At 47.9% G+C, this 20,297-nt stretch overlaps 7 protein-coding genes across 7 annotated transcripts; 3 read left to right on the plus strand and 4 right to left on the minus strand.

The window, feature by feature from the left end:
• Nucleotides 1–627: 627 nt before the first annotated feature.
• LCP9604111_4886 (uncharacterized protein) lies at nucleotides 628–1,733 on the minus strand (the record flags this gene model as incomplete). Its single annotated transcript, XM_039072634.1, has 4 exons — nucleotides 628–821; nucleotides 883–1,558; nucleotides 1,611–1,628; nucleotides 1,689–1,733. 4 exons carry the CDS (start codon nucleotides 1,731–1,733, stop codon nucleotides 628–630), a joined length of 933 nt encoding a protein of 310 aa, XP_038929376.1.
• Nucleotides 1,734–2,585: 852 nt separating this feature from the next.
• On the minus strand, nucleotides 2,586–3,804 carry LCP9604111_4887 (uncharacterized protein; the record flags this gene model as incomplete). Its single annotated transcript, XM_039072635.1, has 2 exons — nucleotides 2,586–3,335; nucleotides 3,391–3,804. The coding sequence occupies 2 exons, from the start codon at nucleotides 3,802–3,804 to the stop codon at nucleotides 2,586–2,588; spliced, it is 1,164 nt and encodes a 387-aa protein (XP_038929377.1).
• A 2,102-nt stretch (nucleotides 3,805–5,906) lies between these two features.
• Nucleotides 5,907–6,719, plus strand: LCP9604111_4888 (A4/G1 family peptidase; the record flags this gene model as incomplete). The annotated part of the gene is made up of 1 exon (XM_039072636.1): nucleotides 5,907–6,719. One exon carries the CDS (start codon nucleotides 5,907–5,909, stop codon nucleotides 6,717–6,719), a length of 813 nt encoding a protein of 270 aa, XP_038929378.1.
• Nucleotides 6,720–7,080: 361 nt separating this feature from the next.
• On the minus strand, nucleotides 7,081–14,149 carry LCP9604111_4889 (transcriptional regulator family TF; the record flags this gene model as incomplete). The annotated part of the gene is made up of 16 exons (XM_039072637.1): nucleotides 7,081–7,154; nucleotides 7,206–8,465; nucleotides 8,522–8,599; nucleotides 8,649–9,036; nucleotides 10,003–10,054; nucleotides 10,105–10,442; nucleotides 10,495–10,786; nucleotides 10,836–11,256; nucleotides 11,314–11,510; nucleotides 11,570–12,142; nucleotides 12,202–12,502; nucleotides 12,652–12,831; nucleotides 12,882–13,506; nucleotides 13,566–13,598; nucleotides 13,655–13,731; nucleotides 13,795–14,149. 16 exons carry the CDS (start codon nucleotides 14,147–14,149, stop codon nucleotides 7,081–7,083), a joined length of 5,244 nt encoding a protein of 1,747 aa, XP_038929379.1.
• Nucleotides 14,150–14,653: 504 nt separating this feature from the next.
• On the plus strand, nucleotides 14,654–15,694 carry LCP9604111_4890 (C40 family peptidase; the record flags this gene model as incomplete). The annotated part of the gene is made up of 1 exon (XM_039072639.1): nucleotides 14,654–15,694. One exon carries the CDS (start codon nucleotides 14,654–14,656, stop codon nucleotides 15,692–15,694), a length of 1,041 nt encoding a protein of 346 aa, XP_038929380.1.
• Nucleotides 15,695–16,105: 411 nt separating this feature from the next.
• Nucleotides 16,106–17,245, minus strand: LCP9604111_4891 (putative mitochondrial carrier protein (Rim2); the record flags this gene model as incomplete). Its single annotated transcript, XM_039072640.1, has 3 exons — nucleotides 16,106–16,312; nucleotides 16,368–17,079; nucleotides 17,130–17,245. The coding sequence occupies 3 exons, from the start codon at nucleotides 17,243–17,245 to the stop codon at nucleotides 16,106–16,108; spliced, it is 1,035 nt and encodes a 344-aa protein (XP_038929381.1).
• Nucleotides 17,246–17,650: 405 nt separating this feature from the next.
• Nucleotides 17,651–19,840, plus strand: LCP9604111_4892 (transcriptional regulator family TF; the record flags this gene model as incomplete). The annotated part of the gene is made up of 3 exons (XM_039072641.1): nucleotides 17,651–17,737; nucleotides 17,797–17,844; nucleotides 17,900–19,840. The coding sequence occupies 3 exons, from the start codon at nucleotides 17,651–17,653 to the stop codon at nucleotides 19,838–19,840; spliced, it is 2,076 nt and encodes a 691-aa protein (XP_038929382.1).
• Nucleotides 19,841–20,297: the final 457 nt, after the last annotated feature.

Below are 20,297 nucleotides of genomic sequence, written 5' to 3' on the forward strand. Positions count from 1 at the left end.
TCGCTCTTCTCGATTTTGAATATTAAACAAAGCCACGGGTTTTAAATGATCAATTAGCAAGCAGAAAATCTCTGTAAAGTCTGAAAGGTCTAAAGCGTCTGTTTGTGGCAAAAAATCTCCGGATGACTCTGAGAAACAAATCGGACGCGTCAAATGGATCGCGAGATCACGTGCAGTGCTGCCTTGAGCCTTTCCGGTTTGGCATAACGAACTATATCTCTTCCAATTTATGAATACAACATATGTGTGAAGCGCATGTATTACTTTGTTTCTCTAGTACTACCTTACGATTAAATTACCAGCAATGGTTCTCATTGGGGCGGATCAATTACTGTATTCCCAGTGGGTCGGATGCTAATGGTTCAATATTCAATAACAAAAGGTGTAAGAATACAAATCCTGCAATGGCCTGCATGCTAAGACGCCGTCTGTCCATTGAATGATATTCACTCAATGTTCTTTGAGTCATGGAAACCCAAGTGCTGAAAAACTGCCCATGAACTGCCGCAACGCCATATCAAAATCAATGCTAAATGTCCGAGCAAAAGCAGGTGTTGAAGGTCTTCGAGGTGTTTGTTGCATTCGTTTTCCTTGCGAGACAATGATTTTTTCGTGTACTGTATCTCCCTACTGTTGATTCTCAGGAGAATTGAGCCACGGACGGAAAGGACGAAGCAACGACTTCCGGAACCGTCTCTGATACTGACGCAGAGCCGGATTAAACTCCAGCTGCTCGGCTGGCAGTCCGATTTGGATATTTTCGTTGAAGATCTGGCTTATCCTGCGTCGGAACTCTTCTGATGATCGCCGGCGAAGACGGTCTATGAATGAGGCGCATTAGTTTCTGTGTTCAATTCCTAAATCGTGGCAAATTAAACTTACTCATGGTTCGTGAGCCCCGCTTGCTCTCTGGTGAAGGACCAGATGGTGACTCACCGATGGCTGGGACATATTTCATGCCGTCATCAACGCCGTCCAATCCTACTCGATAATCCTTCGTGTCGGGATTAGAGGTTGTACCGAATATTCGCGTGTGAAAGCTAGCACGCTTTTCCCTAACTGTTGTGTCCTTCATGCCGATCATTGACTCCTCTCGCGCAGGTGACATGCGCATGGAATCTAGGTTGAGCAGACTAGATCGGCCATAAAGTGCGCTGGGTCTTTGGTTCTCGTAGGTGAAGCCTGCGGAGGCTGGGTTGAGCTCGGGAACGACTTCACGTCGGGCAGCCAGTGGCATGGGCTTTGGGTTGATCAAGGAACTGTGAGATTCCACCGAGGAGCTGGGGGTGTCAATGGTTCTATACAGCGACCTTGGCACTGGACTGGCCGGTCGACTTGGAACTGGACTTTGCGTGGGTGTGTTGGGATCTGAGACCCAGATCCCTTCCACTCCTATTCCTCTTTCCAAAGCTCTGGCACCGAAAGGGATGTCATCCTTGTGCAGCATTGGGTACACCTCAGCTTCCTCCTCTCGTTCTTTTGCCTCTGTCGCAGTGTGTTTGCTCATCGTCCAGCGATTCCAGCCGAGGACGCAAAAGGCGTAAAGGAGCACTAGGATCTGCGAAGCTTGTCAGTTGGCGTCTTTGTGGCATTATCATGGAGTCACGTACGATCAGCGTAGCTAGTACCTGTCAACGACAATGGTCAGCAGGGGACCTCCGTGGTCATGAGTGTATACTTATACTTACCACAGTCAGCTTCTCCCATAGCTCCCAATCTACCCAGAACGTCATAGTGGCCGGTTACTTTGAACTGTATTCGGGCTTTACCGTGAAGAACATCCGAGTAAGAATGTGCAGACTTTCTTTTGGGGCACAGATGAAAGAGATTTACGGATAAAAAGATACTGGAGAGGGATTCCGAGGTCTTAGGTTCGAGCAAAGGTGATCTCTTTCCGGGAACAGGGAAAGGGCAGTGGTGGCAGGAGCGCCTGCTTAAAGCATGTCCGTATAGTTCTGGGTTTTCTTTCCTTTTTGTTTTTTCCTTTTCATATTCATGGTCTCTAGTACGTAGGCCATAAGCATGCGGGCATTTATGATTTACATACTTCATTGACTGTGGATACACAGTGTCCAGTTTTGAATTGCAGCTATGAACAGCTACTGAGACGGCCATTCAAGAGAGGGACAAAAAAATTAGCTCCTAATGTTGATTGCCATATAAAAAAAAGAAAATACAGAAAAAAAAAAAAGAAATCTCTCCCTCGGGGAATCGAACCCCGGTCTCCCGCGCTTATCGGTTTTAATGACAAGCGGAAATCATCACCACTAGACCAAGGAAGAATGCGATGGCCGAGTTACTGCTCGGCCACTTGGCTGGTTGATATTGAAGAGTCTGCCTTCTTGATCTTATAAATGAGAAATAACAAAAAGTCTTCATTGGTCATACGAGGACATTATGAAAGCTACTTTTCGCCTTTATTTCCTCATTCTTTTCAAGGTTTCTTGGCTCTTCTCTACTTCTAGTTATTATAACCTTGTGTTGGCACTAGATGTGTCAGGAAGAGTGAAATTAATTGACTCAGACGCACTTGATTATATATATCTCTCTCAAAACTCAGTTAACCACCAAAACAGAAAAAGTCACTAAATGCTACCTGATATGTACTCGAAACACTTCAACGAGCCCCAGGCTTGGCGTTTCCTGGGAGACAAGTATCCAGTCTTGTCATCCTGACAGCCCTTAAAAGCCGCATAGGTCTCTCCTATCCAGTCCTCATCCACACATTTCGAACCCGAATACATATAACACTTGCCACGTGTGAGATACAATGACTTAGGCTTTGTCACTTTACTGGAAGCACAGGTGCCCCAGTTGAGACCACCGTTAGTCCACCATCGACAGGACGTGGTTGTATTCGATATTGTGGTGTCGGTATTGTCAGCGAGAATGATACAATTCTCAGTATCTTGAGTTTCGTGTCCTTGAAGAGAGAAGTAATCGCCTGTACAACCAGCACCTTCGTATATTGTCATTTGCCAAGTCGCAGACGGAGCGACACTGCTCGTGGTTTTTGTTACCACTTCTATGCTAGTCATGGTTACCATGTTCACCTTCTCAGTAGTAGTCTTTGAAGTAGTCGATTTGGAAGTAGTGGTAGATTTGGAAGTAGTGGTAGATTTGGAAGTAGTGGTCGATTTGGAAGTAGTGGTAGATTTAGAAGTAGTGGGCTTGGTAGTGGTTTTCGTAGTAGAAGTCTTTAAAGTAGTCGCCTTCGAAGTAGCACTTTTGGTTGTGACTTCCTTTTGGGTACTCTTCGGTCCACAATTGAACAAGCAACCGCTGCTAGCATCGCAATAATCCGAGCTAGTGCCACACTGACCAAACTTAGAACACTGGAGATATAATTAGTAGAGTCAGCAAGATGGGCAATTCCGACAATAAACCCACACATTGATTCGAAGAGCACTGGTTTAGAGAGGCGAGATCGGCATAGTTGGCAGGGCGTCTTGTCCCGGGAACCTGAGGACCGCAGACAGCATGCGGGAGAGCAACCGGCATAGGAAGGGCACCGGAGCTGAGACAAACAAAACTGCCTTGCTTCACATTGCCACAACCTGTCCAGTCCCAGGCTCCGACATTCCAAGTTTCGATATTGCTGGTAGTGAGCTGGTAGCGCTTAGCAAGAGCTGCGCAGGTATCACCCTGCTGAATGGTATAGGTATAGCAGATACCATCGCTGCCAGGCGCAAATGAACTGCGTTTATTGAGTGAATGGCCATGAGAGTCGCCAGAGCCATGCCCGGATTGGGCAGTTGCTATGTGGACAGACACAAGAGAGAGGAGGATATGAATGAAATACATCACTTTGAAGATACCCTTGAACGTATTTCTGGAAGGATCAATCAGTCCTTTATAAACAGTTGAATATGAGAAAAATAATTCTTCGAGATTAGCTAGTCTGATCAAGGTGACCATCGGATATCGAGGTCAGTTCATTGTTCAACTGCAGACCCCAGGAACCATACAAGGTTCTGCCTATCGCATCGAGTGATGGGTGAGTTTAAACAATTAATTAACAAAGAAGTTGCCACAACCCACGTATTAACCTCTTCGGCTTACCCTTTCTTTCCCTACACACGATATCCGAGGGCTAGGATCAATACATGATTTCCAAGCAAACACAATACGGGGAAGCTTACACATACAAGGCCAAATGCATCAGAATACAGGCATAGCAAGAGCGGATAACAGGAAAAAAACAACGTAAGACTTGGCCAAAAAAGAAAAAGGAAATTAGAAAACCCTAGATCCTGGAGAGATCTGAAAGAAAACCGAGAGGAAACGGAGGGAAAGTTGGCAACAAAGAGGCTATTTAGCAATAAATAGCATTGGTGGTGCCCATGTATCTGGCAGACTATTGAGACTTCATCCCAAAACAGTGCTCAATAGTGCTAATGGAGTCACATCCTGACACCAGAGGCAAAAAACCTCTTTCAAGTTCCGAGTCATGCGAGAGTCCACGGGGAGACTTCCTTTTGTGTCATATTTATCCAGGTAGAGTTGAATAACAGTTTCCTTGGACCGACAACCTTCTCAATAGCTACTTCGCATGCTTGATGGTTATTGGGGTGAGCCAAGAGAAGTTGAAAGGAAAGCAGCCAGAGAGAGATAAAAGAGAATACTGATGACAGTTGCCAGTAGGTACCGGGGACAAGCTGGCCATAGGACAAATGTGACATCTATGCTAGCAAGGGTCCAAAGTGGACGCATGACCTTCATTCGGCAAGTCGCGGCAAGTCTATGCATTTGATAAGACTTAAAAATCCAGGCTATTAACTCCTCGGGATTGGTGAGAATTATACTTCAAAGTTCAAGTACTGTGGCTTGAAGACCCGGGATTTGAGTCAATTGTGCCGCACTCTTCTGATTTATTACTAGGAAGAAGGAATTGCGGCATCACGGTCCAATGACCCGACGCTTAGATCCGGACATTATCATCGAATGAGGTTAGCGCCGACTAGCTCTTCTGCACGCAGTCCGAAATCTGCACGCGGGGACTCCGATGCAGGGGTATTGTCTCTTCTCATCCGGCGGGGAATTCACTCGGAGAATTATGGCTACGAGGTCTTCTTTCTGGTGTCTTCTTTCAATATGCCACCACACAACCAGGCACACATTATGACTTTACACTGCTAGTATACATACCATCTAGGTATGGGGATAGTATCCACATTATTCACAATTCCCGTTTACCCACCCCTCCCGCATCCTCTCCTGGGCATCATTGCTTGTTGAAAGCTTGGCACTCTTATCACTCACAGGCTAATGGCTAGAAAACAAGCCTATATATTAGCTTTCAAGCCACAGTCACATTAAGTGGCTGTTACTTACTGACAATTCCTGCCGGTGCGCTCTGAAGAGAGCGATCACTTCCATATTAGTTCGGCTTTCTCATTCTACGATACTTGTTAATCTTTATCAACATCTCCAGCCGTCGGACATCCGGAGACCCGGAGCGCTGGAGATTGTATCCTTTTAGCACACTCGAGAAATAGACAATGCCATTGGACTCAGACCCTAGTCTTTGCTGAGTATGTGTGTGGATGCAATGCATGAAATAGGTCCGAGCAATCGAGGCATCTGGGTACTTGTGACCCGAGCTTGCGAGCAGTTGCGCCGATAAAGTGATATCTTCAGAAAACGGTCCTTCCTGGGTTTATGCATCGGTCTCCGACGGCATCAGAAGAGATGAGGGGGTGTTACATTCAGAGAGAAGTGTTCAATGTGCATTAGCTCGAGTACTTCGGCATTATTATCTTCTATTCTTCCGTGAAGCTATCTGTGGACAACTAGCCACGATGGCTATATAAACGCGCATTTCCCATGGGAGTTATCTCGTTATTCACACAGTCAAGCTACCTCCAGTTCTTTCAATCAAACAGTTCAATCATCCAATCTGCACTATGAAGTTCTCGGCTACCATCCTCAGCGCAGCGTTGCTCACAGCCTCAGCTATTGCTGCTCCTCTCACCGAACGCCGCGCAGCTCGCAATGTCGCCAGAGCTGAGGGCCGCGCTAACCGAATCACCCGTCCGCCTTACAAGCCTGACACCAGGGAGCTTCTTAGTCTGAACAAGACAAGCCACGAGGAGTACAGCTCCAACTGGGCCGGTGCCGTGCTCATTGGCACCGGATATACCTCTGTCACCGGACAATTCACCGTCCCCACGCCCAAACTACCCTCAGGTGCTTCCTCTACCACCCAGTACTGTGCCTCTGCTTGGGTCGGTATTGACGGTGATACTTGCAGCACCGCCATCCTCCAGACCGGAGTTGATTTCTGCATCCAAGGAAGCAAGGTTACCTACGATGCCTGGTACGAGTGGTACCCGGATTACGCCTACGACTTCTCCGGCATCCCGATCTCCGCGGGAGATGTGATTAAGGTCACTGTGACCGCTACCTCCAAGACGGCCGGTTCTGCCGTGATCAACAACCTGACTACTGGCAAATCTGTTACCCACACTTTCACCGGTGGTGTTGATGGAAGCCTGTGCGAGTACAATGCTGAATGGATCGTCGAGGACTTTGAAAGCGGCGGCTCGCTGGTTCCCTTCAGCAACTTTGGAACTGTGACTTTCTCAAACGCCCAGGCCAAGTCTGGTAGCACGACTGTCGGCCCGTCTGGCTCTACTCTCATTGATATCAAGCAAAGCTCGCAAGTCTTGACCTCCTCTTCCGTTACTAGCAACAGTGTTACTGTGAGCTATGTTTAAGGTGAAGGTCACGAATATTGGAAACGTAATAGTGCACTAGTAGGCGAAGGAGAGTCGGGAGGTTGGGGGGCCGCAAAGAAAACAGGGTTTGGCAAGCAATGGGAGATACTGTGTTATCATTTGTGGTAAATACATTAGAAGCCAATCGAAACTCATTTTGCCTTGATTGATACATAGAGTGGGGAGTTATTTGGCATAATCTAGTGGCCATTGTGTGCACTCCTCGAAAATCAATATTGTAGATACAGTTTAGCTATACCGATGTCCTCCGAAATATTATAAACCAAATGAAGGTGGTGATCATCTAGATCTCGTGTAAATATCGCAATCATACCACGTCTACATATTTGACAATTTCAGCTTAAGCATTCAGGTTGAGCGGCGAGACACAAGAGAACGAGTTAAGCTGCGGGAGCTGGAAGGCATCAACCATTCCTAGGAGAGAAATTAGTATGGAGTAAATAACAAGAAAGCATAATAACTCACCAACAATAGCCGCCCACATGCCCAGTCCACACATCGAGAGTGATGCTAAGCAGAACACAATATGCCAAACGTTGGTGGCGACTTGGAAGGTGCCGCCAGAAAAGAAACCGCGGACCCATCTTGCCGTTGTTGATTCGGTCCGGATCACCTCTCCGGTTGTCGGGTTGAATCCTTCACCAATCTCCGGTCGAATAGCATTCTTCTGGATGTCAAATGCAAGGGCAAACAAGGGAGGTATGGTAAATGTCAAGTTCAAAAGCATGGAAGCGGAAATGATGCTGACGAAGCCAAAGTAATCTGGAACGGCTGCGGCAATGATAAAGGCGATCGTCCACCAAATTGGGACGAGAGAAGCATAGACAATTTTGCCAACCCGGGTATTCAGAGGAGGCATACCGAAAATATCCATCAAGACGTTATTGTAGACGATCTTGACTCCAATATTTCCGTAGAGGCCTGCGCAGATCAGAGCAGAGAGCAAAGAAACCATGTTGCCGACGGTTTGCCACGAGTAGACGCTGATACCCTGGTAACTCGGACTGAAGCTGTACTGTCCTTGGAGATGATAGACGACGCATCCGTGAGTGAGATAGACGCTGTAGATGAAAAACTGGGCTCCCCACATAGCTTTGAGGAAGTCTCGAGGCCGCCGCATTTCGGCCATGAATTCGACAAACAGCTGTGCACCTGCATATGCCAGCACACCGGAAAGCATGCCATTCACCGACCCAATGAGTCCATCCGTGGGGATATTGTTGTAATGCATGATCGGCGGGTAGTTACCCTCACTATCCGGTGTGATCGTTGCTCTGTCAACCGCACTGCCAGCTGACCCGAGCGTGGAAATTTTGTAGTTCGGTGGAGACATCGACATCACACCCATAGTCATGAAGATGACAAACAAATTCATCCACACTGCGAGATTTGCAATCCAGCCATACGCTTTGAGAGTCCTGATCTGAGAAACAAAGAAGCCGACACAAGCAAAGATGACGGGACAGACAACATAGCAGAGTCGGAACTGTGATACTTGAGAGATGTTTTCGCCAAATCCGATCGTGACTTGGCCCACAAGCAAGAGTAGCGAGATCGCCTGAGAGACATTTGTAAGATGGCGACCGTACCGACCAAGCGTCCGGAATCCGAGATCACCATAGTTCTTGGCCGGGAACTCGTAGCTGTCCACGCCGAGGAAGACACGCCAAAGGAGATATCCAGAGTATCCGGCCATGAATCCGAAAACGGTGTAGAAGGCAATGCCTATATCCCAATCAGTCAACTCAGTGTTCCAGATGTGTACAGGAATAAATACTAACCTGGTCCCCAACCCAACGTGCCCATTGCAAAGCCCGCGCCATACGGGCCGAGAATATCCGTTGTGATCAAATAGAAACCTAGCAGTCTTGTAAGTATGGAGTTCAAAAGATACAATTGCCGACTTACAGGCACCCCATGAGGCAGACCTAAGCGAACGGCTTGCATTTGTCCATTCCTCGTCTGTGATTGCAAGTCTCCGCTCGCGAGTTGAAAAGTCTTTCTCTGTCAGTGTTGTAATTGGCCCTTCTTCGGTCTTTTTGCCTGAGAGAAGCTGTCGGATATTGAGCACCGGAGGCTCCAAAAGCTCTTCCTCTTCTCTTGTCTTCTTCGAATAGTAATGGTACTCCTCGAATGTGATATTTGGATCGTAAGCGTCGCGAGCCTGTGGTTTGATGAGGGTTGTTGAAGTCAACTCTCCAGGCGAAGTCAACTCCCGAGGCGATTCTGGCATGAAACCGCCCTCTTTCTCGTCCAAAGAGAGTTCCATATTCATCGACAGTGAGTGTAGAATAGGCTTCAAATGAGAATGTATAGTGTGAGACAGATGCGAACATTCATTGTCCAAGTGGGTAAAGTTGATCCCTTTTAATGTCATATAAACCAAGCGCGGGGGATAAGCAGATAAGCATCTGTCCAAAGTTAATTAATTAATTCCGAGGTATACAAGCATTAATTCGGAGTGTTGTCGGAGAGAGAGCCCAAGTCTCCTATCGCGGGACTGCGACTACCAGTTGGACGCATTAATCTACCGATAAATCCAAATGAATGCAACGATAAACCAGCCATTGATAACGGTCTTTGATAATCCTTGCCTGATTGAGGGTCACTCTGGAGAAAGGGCCATTGAGCGAGAGCTAACGGGGAGGAAAGATAAGTTTCGATGGAACCTCAGGCCCACAGGTGAGTGCTTGATTGGTGTCTGGGGTATCCGGAGTGCAGCCCTAATTCCTCAGATCTCATGATGGGCACTGCTGTACGGAGTGCAGGAGGGCTAGTTACATTCATAGATGCTAACCTCTCCCCTTCCCCCTCACATTGAGCGAATACTCGGTTCTCCTTGATAGATGCTTATTGCTGGAATGGTCAAACATGTAATGACTAATACAAAATAGTCACGGGACAGCGTAGCACGGGACGCACAGTCACGTGGATATCGGGGGAAAATACTTCCGTCCCGGTATTAACAATGCCAATCTTATCCACCAATACGCAGTAACCGGCCAGTATATTTTTACGGGCTATTTTTCACACCCTATGGTCGTATATATCAGATAATTTGTGGGATAGAAACATCTCGTAGAAATACAGATTCAAATGATGGCAAGAAGGGTATGCGCAATGTTATAGGCGACAAAATCAAGATGTCCTGATGCAATCAGACACAGAAGAGCCCAAAAAGAAAAAAAGAAAAAAAAAGCAAGAAAAAAAATCACCAGCATCTGGCTAAAGAGACTTTCCGTACTTCTCATACTTCTCATACAAGTGCAGTATCGCTATTCTCCTCTGTATAGAGGCAATCGGGGAAATTCGCCCTGTAGCAATTTTAGCGCGTGAATCACTAATTGGTGAAGTGTTGACATACCAGAAATCACCATCGAATGCACAATAGTCAGGCACCATCCAGTCAGCGGTGGGCATCTCGGCATTGAGCTGTGTAGGTGATGTTTCCATTCCAAGTGGATTTACCGGTTGTAATAGCATATCCACAACAGACTGGAGAGAGCGCTTGGCCTGGGAAAACAATTTGAAATTACCGTCACTGGGGCTATGCAAAATATCCATGTGTACAATCAGAACAGACAGATTCTCGATTACCCGTCGTCGAGACGGCGGGTCTAATTCCTTGAACCGACATCGAGATGATGGCTGTAGAAGATATAGTGCAAGGGCCCCGGCGGCAGGGAGAGCGCAGGATGCCACCTATATATAAAGTCAGCCCAACATAATTTAACAAGTTTCTCAGGGTACGTACTCTCCAGGCTAGAGATATAAAGCCAAGGTTCGGTAGCTGTTCCCGTCGGACCAAGGCATCATTAACCGAGGAAATTAGTTCCATTGCGGAGCGAAATAAACTTGAGTGTTCGAGTCCATGCCGCCATGCTGCCCATTCGATCAAAAATGAAGACTGTAGATATAAAATCCGAGTCATATGTAAGCACTCCATTTCCATGCGCGGTCTTTGGATATCCCAGAGTTCGTGAGATGGCACCCTCAGAAAGGACGGTAGGTTCTCCCATGCCTTGTTGAGTTCATGGTGCAAGTCACTGTGAACGATCAGCTAATGTGTTGCACGAACTGAGACGAGTCACGTACATTATTCGCCGTTGCATATCATATATATTCCTGCCCAGAAGCAATTCCAACGTCTCTTCTCGAATCATTGCTGTAATCGTTGACCATCGCATAACAGCACTCGGTCGGATGTGACCCTGCGAATTCCAGCCGGCGTGATCAATATCTTCCAGCTCTCTACTGAGAGCAGTCTCCGACAGGGAATAACACTTCTCGTCAATATCAAGGGGCAAGTTGATACAGCAAAATTTCTTGCTCATGCGCGGTGGTCGCCCGAGAAATGTTGCTAGGCTGATATCGATACTGTATAAGCGGGAAAAAATACGTTTTCTTAGTTCAACCAGAAAGAAGGGAACATCGCGCGCTTCTTGGATGCTCTCGTGGAGTCCAGCGGCAAGTAGAGCACAGGCTGCGTCGTTGAGCCGGCGCCACGTTTTAAGACCTGCCCATCTGTCACTTTGAGTCACACGCGAAAGGAGATTAAGAGTTTGTAGCGTACTTTGATCACCATAAAAAACAGACTGCACCTGGAACGTCTGATACAGAAAGAGAATATGAACGTCATTGAGAACCTCCAATGCCTCGCAAAAGATTGCGCATTTATTTCCAAATTGAATGAGGTTCATTCTTAAGGTCTGCCGTTCTGGTTCTGTCCGGTACAGAGCATATGGTGCACGAAACTCAGTTGCGGCAATACTATGTCCCTTGTTAGTCCCCTTATCTCTAGAACAGTAGTTTCCGGGATTTTCCCCTACCCAACAAGTGTAAGGATTGCTCCCATTGTCTCCCAGCGGAGATTCGGACCCGTATACTGGTCGATGAGGCCTTGCAGCGTCATCAAACGATGTATTTCCACAGGGCGGCTGCTATTTTCAAACAAACGCTGTGACAAAGCTAATAAATCGGATCGGAAATTTTTAGAATGCTGTAGGGTGACAATTTCCTCAATGACTGCATCGGCGAATGGCTGAATGAGGATCGCGCCGACATGCGACTCGAGCCCGTTCCCCTTCCAGTCCGAGAAAAAGTGCATAACGGTGTTATTTATCTTGGAGCTGGTCAGTGTTTCTAGCAGCTGTGCGCCCTCGACGGTCGAAGCGTTGTTCATGAAACGAGTAGAGTAAGCTGGCCCCTCATCATCCCGCCCGACCGGAAGCAAGGTCGAGGCAGCTTCCAGATCCCCAAACAACATGGTTTGCTCGCGTACATTGCCTAACAGTGAGTCTAGAGAAGAAGAGCCTTGATACCCCGTATTAGGGTGTGTATTTGGTGGCAGAGTTGGCTGGATGGCTTCTAGGATGGATGTAGAATTAAAAGCCAGCTGATGTCTGGAATGATCGTCAGGACGCAATTTATAACATAGAGGCCGATTAAATGAATCACGCACTGCATTCCCGGAGATTGGGGTGTAAAGGAGGGTCGACTCCGCTTGAACGCATTCTTCCTGTAGACGCACTCATGGGGGATATCTCGCCCGACACACCGAGCGCAAGGTTGGCGATGATCGCAGGCTAGTTTAGAGAGTCGACAGGGTTCACAGGATGCGACTCTCGGTGGCCGCTGTGCCCGCGTACTCTTTGAACGACCAGACATATTCACCACACGCACACGTGGAAGACTGGAAGATGGGGGCGGCGGACGAGAAGCGGGGGCGTTCCCCTTATCAGCTGAGTCGATGTTTTTGTTTTCTAAGAGTGAAAGGAGACAAGATATTCATTTGTTCAGGATTCGATAATTTCAAGCTATGATATTTTCTTCAATGCAGGCAATGGGCCATCCCAAGTTGGTTGTGTCCTCCCCTCCCAATAACTCTCCACCGGTCGTGAGCCTATCTCACTCTGTATTTGAGCCGACACAATCTCATTTTGCCCCCAAACGCGCAGAATATTTAATCCCACTAGTTTTCGCACCTGCTCGTCGGTTGCACCGCGTCGCATGACAGCTTCAATGAGTCTCGGGTATGCCGAGACATCCTCGATCCCACTGGCAACAGCAGGTGTCCCATCAAAATCGCTGCCTGGGTCAATTTAGTATGTGTTATTCCGACACTCACAGCGAACCACTCACCAATTCCAACATGGTCCCAGCCGGCGATGGAGGCAGCATGGAATATGTGATCGACCACGTCTTCCAAACTGGCCTTGTCCGGGTTGTCAGGTCGAATGAACTTGTTCGCAAAAAAGATCATGATTAGGCCACCATTTTGGCGGAGCATCCGAAGGACGTCATCGGGGGTATTTCTCAGACGCTTTGCGAGCGCATAACACGCCGAATGGGAAAATATCACTGGTGCCCGAGTCGCAGCTATAGCATCTCGCATTGTTCGGTGAGACGTGTGGGAGAGGTCTATCATCATCCCTAGGCGATTCATTTCGCGTATCGCGGCACGTCCAAAGTCACTCAGTCCATTATCCTTGCCTGTTTCCGTTACTGTGCTGGCCGCAGTAGCGAATGCATTGTCACAGTTGTGGGTTAGAGTGATATAGCGCACCCCGAGCTCGTACATTTGCCGGATCACGGCAAGGGATGAACCGATCTGATGGAGTCCTTCAGCACCGAGCATGGAAGATATTCTCTTTGATTTGAAGGCTTGTCGAGCACATGCTGCTGTGTCGCAATACTGCAGCTCGCTATATTCCGCTATCAAGCGCTTTGCCACATCAATCTGCTCAAGGGTATCACGAACACTATGCTATAAATTGGAGTTGTCAACATCGCTCTTGAGCGGGAAAGGGCCAGATTTGCAATTACATTTGGATCGTCAAGATGAAGTATTCGGGGACACTGGGTTCGATGTCAGTCACATGTAATGCTGCATGCTCAATAGTCAGGGACCTCACCTCTACAAAGACCGACCAAAACTGCCCACCCACTTTGCCCTGCTTCATCCGCTTAAGATCTGTATGAGATGCAAGTCCTTCATACAGCCAATATTAATTAGTCCTTGATCAAACGATTGGCAAACGAATAGAAACTATACCCTGATCAAATGGAAGGTTGTCTCCATAAATCTGATTGTTGAGCTGCAGTCGGACAAGGAATGGAAGATCGTTATGTCCATCTATGAGAGGTATTTCCGATAATACCCTGGTCGTTCGAGCCGCAAAGTTCAATGGATCGATATCTTGAGGCTGCACTAGGTCTCTTGCTCTTATCGCAACCCAGAGCGCTATAGAGATGGAACCAATCGCAACAAGCTTGAGAGGATTCCATGATTTCCCTCTTTGTGCGTTGAACACAATTACCCGACTATGATTCTCATTATCACTCGTGGTACCCTCGCACAATGATGACCCCGTTGGCCATTGTGGCTCAATTGCATCCAAGCGATTCATAGAGGCGGAAAAGGGAAAGAGATGGCCGCGCCAAGGGAGATTCAGGTATCATCCGTATTGTTTGATAAGAGAGAAAGACTAAATCATTAATCTGTCGAAGCGATACATTTGTCAAATGTCCGAGAGGTTCCATGCTGTCGGACAGAGTCAGGAGCGTTACACCGGTGACACATATCTTGCTATCATAAAGATTCGCACGATTACCACGAGGCAAATGCGGATGCAACGCAGACAGATAATCCAATGGACATTCTTTGACTTATTTGACCAATTGGCTTGCTTTCTCGTTATTGCTGAGGGAAATCCCGCGTGAGGGGCATTCGGAGAGAGCACGGAGAGAGCAACAACATTCTCCGAGCGGGGCCGCCAGAGACGTTTGGCGTTGCGACGTTCACTATCAAGCAAACCCCATATTTACCGATTAAAGTTCAGGGCCATGCATAAAACTGACGATGTAGCGCGCTCGAGATCGAATCATGCACACGGTCAGACCTCAAAAACATCATGATTTCACTTCTTGCAAAACAAGTCACCCTGGCACTGGTCTGGGGTGCTGCCAACGCCCTTCCAAGCTCCAATGCAAGCCCTATTCTCGACACCCGCTCCGTGCAGCCTGCCTACGTAAGTGTGGCAGTGACAACATTGTGGACCGACCCCAGCAAGCCGCGCGCAATCGATGAGCCGGCACTGACAAACCCGGTGCAAATGGACAAATGGCTTTCTATGAACGTGTCCGACTACAGCGACCTCACCACTAATAGCCGGACTCAGACGCAAGCGCTTTTTGGTGCACGAGTGGACATCATCGGCCATGAGAATGGTTGGTACGAGGTGGCCCTCCCCGGACAGGCGACCCCAAAGAACGCCCTGGGATATCCCGGCTGGGTCCCTGCTGCGCAGGTATCGTTTGACCAGGAATACGGACGACTGCTCTCAGAAAAGCCCTTCGCGAAAGTCGAAAAGGCTGCCACGGTTCCGCTCTACCGCGATCATAGCCTGAAGTCGAAGCTAATGGAAGTCACCTACGACACAAGACTCCCCGTCCTGCGGGAGACAAAATCAGCCATTGAAGTCGCAACTCCCGGTGGTGGCTCGGCTTACTTGTCCACCCATGATGCTTCCGTCTACAAGTCTGCCTCGGATATTCCTTATCCGACGAGCCTTGACCTGATCAACACAGCGAAACTGTTCCTTGGCCTTCCTTATCTCTGGGGCGGTATGTCAGGATACGCCGTCGACTGCTCGGGATTCACGCACACCCTCTACCATTCGCATGGCATTGATATTGCTCGTGACGCTGACGCTCAAGCCGACTTCACTGGTCATGGCACCCCTGTCGCGCAGGCGGATTTGCAACCCGCGGATCTCATGTTCTACGCGAGCAACCTCAGTGATGCAAGCACGATTTATCACGTTGCGATGTATATCGGAAATGGAGAAATGGTCGAGGCATATGATTCTGGCACTCCAGTGAGAATCACGCCTGCTCGCTTCACCGACGAGTACTGGGGAGCAGAGCGGTTCTTGAAGCACCGAAAGATCTGAAAAGTTTTTACAGATTTTGCAAATGCTTGCAGAGTGTTTATTTTATGCATCAGATGTAATTGGTTACCAAGCATTCATTGTTATAGATATGTTATGTACTTTTTGATATCGAGTGTTTCAATAAGAATTCGAATTTGTATATATTGAACTTGGATAGTTGCGAGAAAGTGTATGAATGTAGCCAGCCATGAAAAATTCGAGACTAAAGGGATGTCAGAAAAGCTTCCTTATATGAATATTCTAAAGTAGCGCAATCCCCGGAGCCATCAACGGGTGAAAGATGAGATTATGTAATTGAGATGAGTCACGCCAAATATGATACAAGAATGGTGATACAAGAATGTCTAATGATGTTCCCCCAAGAAAGAAAAGATCTATCGATGGTGTACATATGCAAAGTCGTGCCGTAACCTAAGCGCCAGTGACCCGGAGCACAAATTCATATACGCCAAGCGTAATGATAGCTGAGGGTAAAGAACGGAGCATGTGAGGGGCCAGACCTCCGTACAAGCCCGCCATACCTTCTTCTTTAGCGATGGTACTGAAGCATTGTACCAGCCCTGTGTATTTGGCCTGGCCATGCTCCACAGGTGCCTGGCGCAATCGTGTTCGGATAACCTAAGAATTGAGTTAGTGTGAAACTAGGATAATTGCCGCAGAGGGGAATACGTACCTCATGAGGATATGTGATGAGACCTGCCACGAGCTTAGCGGAAGACGCGGCACCACTAGTACTAACCCAATGGAACACTTCGTTCCAGAAGGGAGTCCTTGGCCCCTCGGTAGCTTCTAATGACCGATTGAGCCTAGTTTTCAACTGTTCATAGAGCACCAGATGTAGAGCCGTTTCAATCGAGCCGAGGTAGCTTGCGCTCAATCCTCTATAAAAGCCACCCAGTCCCTCATTTCGCATGACTTGCCTGATGCAATCAACGCTATTGCGATATCGACGAGTCGAAGGACCACCGGTGTGTGTTTGTGTTTTGTCAAGTTGTAGCCGTGTTTTGACAAGCCATATTGGATTCGTTGCTGTTGAGGTTGCGAGTCCGGCGCAGATTGCAGCTTGGGCATGGACGATAGCAGAGTCTTCCGTGTGTCCCATGAGTTGAGCTCCAACACGCTTGCAATTGCCGTATACGTAAAATTTGATGGCGGTCGCCGGTACTACACCGGCCATGCTTGGCCCGAGGCCTCGAAAGAAGGCTCGCCAGCCTTCAGCACGATAAATGGAATTGATAATCCGTAGCGTTTTATGACTTGATCGTTGTGAGGTTTGAGGAAGGGAGGCGTCGGAGCCTTTTTGTGGTTGATAAAAGTCGGACTGAAGACGAGTTCGTAAGACATCAAGAGGCGAAGTCACTATCGCGGTAGCCATTCCACCGCTCCTATGATTATGTTAGAAGAATCAACATAATACCAGCTGGAAAATACATACGCGCCCGCAAGAAGGTGCACCCAAGAACTAACAGCCTTCTTGGTCGGCATCTCAACAGGGATACCCTCTTCTCCTCCATCTGAAGGAGCATACTGAGTTTGAGCATTTCCACCCATATTTGCGTCGTACCTTGAGAAGAGTGAGATCGCGAAGGGCGAGTCCCGACACTTTTTTTCGGCGATATGAATTTCCGTGATCCACGTCGCCAGATCACGTGTATAGTCATATTATCACGTGCACCCTCTATTACTTTAATCCAGTGCAATGGAAATATCTACATATGAGGAAGGCTGGAAGACTTAAGTAATTGAAACAGCCGATTTTCACTGTAGTTATATATATATATGATTGGCACATAAAGTACGGAGTACTCTTTGCACATTATGATTGTTGGCCTTGGTGCCTGAACCGCCAGGTCATCTGACCGCCCTGGCACGGTATATATGGCCTACGGTGCGTTTTCTCTCTCTGATTCACAATTCTCATCGCACTAAGGCCAATGTACATAAACCAGTGCCAAGATGATTACCTCATCAGAGCAAGGTAGACCTCAGAAAAGAAGGAGAATTGTCATTTCCTGTACAGAATGTCATCGGCGCAAGCAAAAAGTATGGGGCAACACGAAAGCGCATGAACAAGGAAAAGAAAGCTACTAAAGATTGAATAGTGTGACCGCCAGTATCCATGCTGCAACTGCAGCAAGCGAGGAACGCAGGTATTTATATTTATAATAGAGGCAATACTGCTTTTGGTCTGATTGGCGACTGCAGGATCTTTGCCACTATGACGCTTTACCAAAGAACTGCCAACCCACCCAGGGCAGTTCTGGGGTGGATAGCCCCTTGGAAATCACTACCAACAGCAAGGCCATGCATTTTTACCCACCTGCTAGACCGGGCTGCGAGCGGGCTAGCGAGTCTGAGGACAAGATCAGAAATTTTGGATATTCCAGCTACGGCAATCACAACTCCATGAGCTTATTACGGACCGTAGAGCTTTATGGAGGCCGGGCCAAAGGCTTACTGAGCCCCTTTCCTACAAACCAGTCACCTTTATCAAGCGAGGCAGATCGCAAGTACAGGGAATTAGTCCGTCAGCTGCCCTCGCAGCCCTGCATCGAGATCTTGGTTCAAACGTTTTTCTCCGACATCAATTGGCAGTATGACCTACTCGACGAGAAATCCTTTAGAGAAGACCTAGATGCGTGGGGAAAGATCTCATACTCTGACCTTCAAGCAGGCTTCGCAAGATTGGCGCTGGGAACCATTGTGTTTCCAGCGTTACTATTTCAAGTCCTCGCACAAGCACTTCTTTTTCACTCCCCTGATGATGACATGATCAATTCGCTCATCACCATGGCTGAAATGACCTTCCATGATCTTGGGGCCGAATATAGTGATACGGGTGTTGAGTTACTCGCGGTTCTGGGAAAAGAGGACATCACGATCGCCACGGTCCAAGCAGGTATGCTACGTGCCTCGTTTCTGAAAAGTAGTGGCAAAGTTATTGAATCCTGGCATGTACTTGGGACAACAATCCGTGATGCACAGGAAATTGGCCTGCATACTGGACAAATTATGTGTGGACAATTTCCAGTTGGGCCCGGGCGCGAGAGACAAAACATCAGTCTCGTTGGTCACAGAGTTTGGGTGGTCTTGCATATTTGGGACATCCATATGGCTGTTGTTCTTGGTCGACCGATTGCCACCGATCTACAGATAGATCGCTTCGCTTGCACTATAGAAGAAGACGAAACGCGGCGAGAACTATTCTCGCATTGGCAAACCGAGACTAACCCCCCTCGACCATTTGACGTCATCCTCGCCGGCTTTAATGTAGCCTATCGATATTTCAAGGACATCCACAAATTGGAACATCACAGTGCTGGCCCGCAAGATTATCCTACGGTCGAACATATTCACGGTGCAATCAAGAGAAACTCAGAAATGTTACCCTCTTGGTGCCGTCTTGAACACCCAGATACAAAGTTTGATCGGATACAAGGGTGTCAATGGTTACCTCTTGCCCGGGAAGGACTGTACTCACTCATTCACCTTGTTCTTCTCGCACTTCATCGACCATACATATTCTCTGTGGCCAACAGTCGCACGGAAGCGCTCAAAGCTGGAGTATCCATTCTTCGTGCACAGGAACGACTATTCCAGCAATCCCAGCCGCACCATTGCAAGGTGTTCAGTCCGGTCTACGCTTCTTTTGATGCAATTGTTCTCCTTGCAGCACTCTGTCTTGTTTTTCCGAACGAGAATCAAGAACTACGAGCAGACTGTATCGACGTTGTTGAAAGAGGGATGCAAAGACTGGGAATCATTGGTCAATTTAATTCCATGGCAAAGTCAGCACATGGTGTTGTCTGCAGCTTGTACCGTCGCCTAACGCATCGGTTAAACCTCCCCGGGGACGTTGAGCGAGCTGGAGCATTTTCCAACAACCCAGAATGGATCTCTCCCAACAGCGATACATTTATATATAACGGGACACTGTCAGAACTCTCTTTTGATGCTGTTTTACCTCCGCGTCCAACCCATGACCTGTTCTTCAACCATATTTCAAGTACACAAATTCCTGTTATGGCGACACCAGAAAGTTTACCCTTTGACCCGCTTAGTGTGAGCATTACAGATAGTTGGAATTTTGAAGGCGTCTTTTCAGATGCCAGCTTTTGGAGTCGGATGAACCAGCCTAATCATTGAAAATGTACCTATCGCCGATTGCATTCTATTCAACTCCCGCAAACCAGACCGCATTGTCCCCCACATTGCGATCGACACAATCCAGCTGGCCATAGTACTGGAAGTGGGAACCTCGTTGTTTCAGATCAACTTCTTTTGACTTGTGGGGATGGACTCCTACTTGCGCTTAGCAGCAGCCGCATTCAGACAGTTGTCACCGTGGATGAGCAGCGCCGGCTTGTCCAGCTTCGCCACGACAACAATGATGGTCTAGCTAAAGGGCTTGCTGAGCTTTCTCAGGTCGCGCTTGTGCAGGGCTTCTCACTGTTCGCGGGTGGGCATTTTCCTCTCCGCTATATCGGTACCAGGCGTCCATGAAACACACCCAGCGCAAATTATGTGGATGTAGATGTAGATGTCGGTTTCATAGTCTCGGTAGTATCCAGAGACCGAAGCCACGCCCCCGGTTATCGTAGGA

This window comes from Penicillium roqueforti (assembly GCF_015533775.1).
Source record: "Penicillium roqueforti strain LCP96 04111 chromosome Unknown scaffold_10, whole genome shotgun sequence".
NCBI classification, from domain to species: Eukaryota; Fungi; Ascomycota; class Eurotiomycetes; order Eurotiales; family Aspergillaceae; genus Penicillium; species Penicillium roqueforti.